At 42.2% G+C, this 5,909-nt stretch overlaps 1 protein-coding gene across 1 annotated transcript; it reads left to right on the top strand.

Annotated features, from left to right (window-relative positions):
- The first annotated feature begins 564 nt into the window (after positions 1 to 564).
- LOC108169704 (transposon Tf2-1 polyprotein) lies at positions 565 to 5,001 on the top strand. The gene has a single exon (XM_070804450.1). The coding sequence runs from the start codon at positions 565 to 567 to the stop codon at positions 4,999 to 5,001; it is 4,437 nt and encodes a 1,478-aa protein (XP_070660551.1).
- Positions 5,002 to 5,909: the final 908 nt, after the last annotated feature.

The following is a 5,909-nucleotide window of genomic DNA, read 5'->3' as shown; positions in this document are numbered from 1 at the left end:
GGAAGGCATTCTCGGAGATGAAGAAAGGTTATGTATGTCTGCCTTGCAATGGAGGGTGAAGGTTGACATTTATAGGAATTAATAACCGGTACTATTCTTTCACTCTTGTCGGCAACCGTTGGATGATTTAATAGTAAACTTCACGTGTCTTCTACTTCACAAGAAATCTTCAACAGATTGCCCGTAATTTCCGCAAGGCTGAGTATGATAGGATACTGTTATTAGTGATAATTGTACAACATTGTGGTGAGCTAATGTTGTTAATTGACAGATGTCTTGTAGTTATTAGTTGAATGTTGTGGATAAGAATAATAGTTTGTTAGATAAAGATTAGATTTGGGAAAATATCTTGTTAGGACCTTAGCCTGTGTTCTGGTATAAATACTGGATAACTGTGCAGATGCGGGGTTATGATTTGTAAAAGAAGTTGTTGGAGTAATACAAGAGAAATACTAGCATACATGTGCAAGGTTAGAACAAGGGGTTATATTATTGGTATCAGCCAGTAACTATCCTCCACGTTTCCCTTCTTGTATGACGCGAGCGACGACGCGTGCCAGAACCATGGATACACGAGTAGCAGCTCTTGAAGGGTCGGTTCAGGAAATCCAATCTTCCGTTGCGACGATCGGGTCAACAATGCAGAATTTGTCCACCGTCATAGCATCAATGGAGTCTCGATTTGCAGCCTTAGAATTTCATTTTTCTGGTTCTGATCGTCCTCATCGTGCTCCCGGGGATCTTGGAAATTCTTCAAATCCAATGGGTAGTTCTGAAGAAACCTTGTCCGATCGAGTTGATCATATGGGTCAGCGTTTTTTCCGTCAAGATTCATCGTTTCACCCCCGGCCGCCATTGATCAAGCTTGAGTTTCCTCGGTTCTCAGATGGCGATGATCCTTTGGCATGGGTTTATCGGGCAGAGCACTATTTCGATTATTTCTCGGTTGACGATGCCCAAAAGGTACGGATGGCTTCTTTTCATATGGACAACGAAGCTTTACAATGGTTTCAATGGAGGAATTGTATCAAGAATCACCTAACCTGGGCAGATTTTGTTCATGTCTTCTGTAAAGAATTTGGGCCTTCTGAATTTGAGGATTTTACCGAAGCTTTAGTTCAATTGAAGCAGTTGGGTTCCCTCAAAGAGTACGTCTCGGAGTTTCGTCGATTGGCGAATCGGACTACGGAGATAGGTCCGGTCATGCTACGTGGTTGTTTCATCGGCGGCCTGAAACCGGAGTTACGTCATGACGTCAAACTGCTTCGCCCATCTGATGTACATGAGGCAATTGCGCTGGCCTTCCAAGTGGACATCAAACTATCTGATACCAAGGTTCGAAATTTCTCCAGAAATTCTGTTTCTTCTTTCAGTAATGCTACCAACTCAAAATCTGTGCCTCTGTTATCTGGTAGTAATTTTTCTTCTAGCACATCTAGGGCTAGTAATATGAGGAAAATGTCCTTTGAAGAAATTCAAGATCGTCGGAAAAAGGGGTTGTGTTATTCTTGTCCAGAGAAATGGGTTCGGGGGCATGTTTGTGCTACTCAACAACTACTGTTATTAGATGTCTCTGCTGATAGGATTGAAGATTTCGATGGTGAGGACTGTGATGACCAACAGGTGGAAATCACTGCTTGTGCAGTTTTTGGTTCATCGGCTCCTCAACATATTCAGACTATGAAAGTCTCGGGATTAATCAAGAATTGCCCAGTTATTGTATTGTTGGATTCGGGTAGCTCACACAATTTTATTAGTTTGTCTGTTGCCAAACAATTGGGGTGGAAGGTTGACTCAAAACATTCTTTTGAGGTGATGATTGCAAATGGGGGTACTATTGCCAGTAAAGGTTGTTGTTCTCAAATTAAGTTGCAGATTCAACAATATGAGTATATTTCTGATTTCTATGTACTACAATTGGGTGGTTGTGATGTGGTTTTGGGAGCTCAGTGGTTAAGAACTTTAGGTCCTATTCTTTGGGATTTTGACAAACTCAAGATGGAATTTACTTTGGGCAAGAAGCACTATTGTATTTCTAGTTCTCCACCTCCTGCACCAACGTCCATTTCAACCTGTCAGGTGGAGAAATTGCTTTCTCAAGGTCCTTTTGGTGTCGTTCTTTTCTTCCTAGAACCCGAGACTCAGGTTGCTATTGTTGGGGATCTCACTGTTCTGCAGGAAACTGAGTTAGAGGGCTTATTATCTCGATTTGCTTCTGTATTCCAAGCACCAACCACACTTCCTCCTTCACGTTCTCATGACCATAGAATTCCTCTTTTGGAAGGCAGCAAGCCTCCCAGTGCCAGGCCTTATCGGTATGGTCCCTTACAAAAATCTGAAATCGAAAAGTGTGTTCAGGAATTATTGGATTCGGGTTTTATTAGAGCCAGTAACAGTTCATTTTCTTCACCAGTTCTCTTGGTTAAGAAGAAGGATAATAGTTGGCGGATGTGCATGGATTATAGAGCTCTAAATTTGATAACCATTAAGGATAAGTATCTAATACCCATAATTGATGAATTGTTGGATGAGTTGTTTGGTGCTCAATTTTTTTCGAAGTTGGATTTGCGGGCAGGATATCATCAGATCAGGGTCCATACTAGTGACATTGAGAAGACAGCATTTCGCACCCATGACGGTCACTATGAATTTTTAGTAATGCCATTTGGGCTTACTAATGCCCCAGCCACTTTCCAAAGTTTGATGAATGAGATTTTCCGCCCCTACTTGAGGAAGTTTGTTTTGGTTTTCTTTGATGATATTCTCGTGTACAGTGACTCTTGGGAATCCCATCTTCACCATTTGTCTCTGGTTTTCAAAGTTCTCCAAGACCATCAATTGTTTGTCAAGCAAACTAAGTGTGACTTTGGCAAATCACAAATCGAATATTTGGGCCATGTGGTGTCTCGGCAAGGGGTGGCAGCAGATCCAAGTAAGCTTCAATCCATCCAAGATTGGCCTCTTCCTCATTCGGTTAAGGCTCTCAGGGGTTTTCTTGGCCTCACTGGATATTATCGGAAATTCATTCTGAATTACAGGAAGATTTGTGGACCACTTACTGCGCTTACAAAAAAGGATGCATTTAAGTGGACTGATGAAGCTACTAGGGCCTTCCAGGCTCTCAAGGATCTCATGGTATCTCCTCATGTTCTTGCTTTACCCGATTTTTCCAAACCTTTCATTATTGAAACTGATGCTTCCAATAATGGTCTTGGTGCTGTTTTACACCAAGATGGGAGGCCAATTGCTTTTACAAGCAAAGCTTTAGGCCCACGAGCTCAAGCAATGTCCACATATGAACGGGAAATGTTGGCTATCGTCCATGCCATCAAGAAGTGGCAGTCATATATTCAAGGGAGGCATTTTGTCATTAAAACTGACCACCATAGCCTGAAGTTCTTTTTACAACATCGAGCTCACACCCCTTTTCAACAGAAGTGGGTTTCCAAACTTCTCGGTTTCGACTACGAGATACAATATAAACAGGGTTGTGATAATGTTGCTGCTGATGCTCTTTCTAGACTGCATTCAGATGGGGAATTGTCGGCCATCTCTTATCCTTACATGGGTTGGTTGGATGATATAAGGAGGCATAATGAACAAGATCCTTGGATAATGGAAAAAATTCGGGAGTTACCTGCTGATGGTGCTTCTTCTTCCACAGCTCGGTACCATTTTGATAATGGTTTTCTTAAGTATAACGGGCGGATTGTTTTAAGTCCATCTAGTGGTTGGAGGGACAAGATTTTCTATGAGCATCACTGTACTCCAGTGGCAGGTCATTCTGGTTTTCTTAAAACATATAAGCGAATTTCCCGATCTTTCTACTGGCAGGGTATGAAATCTGATGTTATGCAGTGGGTGGCAGCTTGCTCAGTTTGTCAACAAAACAAGACTGAAACTTTGGCTTCTCCTGGCCTACTTAATCCACTTCCCATCCCATCTACTGTATGGATGGATATAGCAATGGATTTTATTATTGGTCTTCCTCCTTGCAAGGGTAAAACCATTATTTTTGTGGTCGTTGATCGCCTTTCCAAGTATGCTCATTTCCTGCCCATGTCTCATCCATACACTGCCCATTCCGTAGCACAGATATTTGTTGACCATATATTCAAACTCCATGGTATGCCATCCACAATAGTAAGTGATCGCGATCCTGTTTTCTTGAGCTCTTTTTGGAAGGCATTTTTTACATTGAACGGCTCCAAATTGTGTCTCAGTTCGGGTTACCATCCTCAAACCGATGGACAAACAGAGGTCACTAATAGAGGTTTGGAAACATACTTGAGGTGTTTTTGCAGTCATCAACCAAAGAAGTGGGTTCACTGGCTTCCGTGGGCAGAATGGCATTACAATACTACTTTTCATACTTCATCCAAACTGACACCATATGAAGTTGTGTATGGGCAGCCACCTCCCGCTGTACCTACTTATGAATCTGGAGCAACTAAGATTGATTTGGTTAATCGGAGTTTAGAAGAAAGGGGAAGAATTTTGTCTCAGCTCAAGACTAATCTTTTATCGGCTCAAGTGAGGATGAAGCAGCAAGCAGATAAACACCGCACTGAGAGGTCTTTTGAGGTTGGAGATATGGTTTTTCTGCGATTGGTACCTTATCAACACCAATCACTTGCTAAACATCCCTTCCATAAGCTTCAACCACGGTTCTATGGTCCATTTAAGGTGTTGCAGAAGATTGGTCACGTGGCTTATAAAATTGACTTACCTACCACATCCAAACTTCACCCAGTTTTTCATGTTTCATGCTTGAAGAAACAGTTAGGCTCTGATATCATTCCTGCAGTTCCATTACCTGTCGTTATAGAGGATGGACTCTTGGAGGATTATCCTTTGGCAATCTTGCGGCGCAGGTTAACAGGTCAGGGCAGTTCATCTAAGACTGAGGTTTTGGTGCAATGGCAGCATCGGCCTAAGGAGGATGCGACTTGGGAAAATTATGCAGAGTTTGTCAACAGGTTTCCTGCATTCCAACCTTGAGGACAAGGTTCATTTTTTAGGGTGGGGTAATGATAGGATACTGTTATTAGTGATAATTGTACAACATTGTGGTGAGCTAATGTTGTTAATTGACAGATGTCTTGTAGTTATTAGTTGAATGTTGTGGATAAGAATAATAGTTTGTTAGATAAAGATTAGATTTGGGAAAATATCTTGTTAGGACCTTAGCCTGCGTTCTGGTATAAATACTGGATAACTGTGCAGATGCGGGGTTATGATTTGTAAAAGAAGTTGTTGGAGTAATACAAGAGAAATACTAGCATACATGTGCAAGGTTAGAACAAGGGGTTCTATTAGAGTATGCATGTGACAGGTGCTAACACATCTGGAAAAGCAAGTGCCTCTTCGATATCTGGAATCGGCGCTTCGACAAACTACCCATGATTTCCGCAAAGTTGACTGTGTATGTGACAGGCGCTGACACGTCTGGAAAAGCAAGTGCCTCTTCGATATCTGGAATCGGCGCTTCGACAAACTGCCCATGATTTCTGCAAAGTTGAGTGTGCATGTAACAGATGCTGACATGTCTGGAAAAGCAGATGCCTCTCCGAGTTCTGAGCTTGCCTCTTTGAGTTCTGAGCTCCGTCGAGTGCAGAGGTTGCATGTGACAAGTGCAAACAAATCTGGAAAAGAAGATTGGCCCGTGGTTTCTGAGCAAGCTCAGCTTTTGAGAAAGCTAGCGCATCTTCGATTTTTGAATTGGCCTTTTCAATTTCTGAGCTCGCCCCTTCGATATCTGAAATCCCGTCTAGTGCTGGTTTTTATAGAGGCGCGCAGTACGTTTCAAAGCACACTTGAATTTCTGCTTGTAGAAACTCCCTTCTTGCACTTCTACGATCTTGACTTGTCCAACCTCTTCTTTCTTCAACACCTTTGAAAATGTCTGG

Source organism: Malus domestica, chromosome 09 (assembly GCF_042453785.1).
Source record: "Malus domestica chromosome 09, GDT2T_hap1".
Classification (NCBI taxonomy): domain Eukaryota; kingdom Viridiplantae; phylum Streptophyta; class Magnoliopsida; order Rosales; family Rosaceae; genus Malus; species Malus domestica.
Note: the sequence above shows the minus strand (reverse complement) of the source record. Positions and strands in the feature narration are given on the sequence as shown.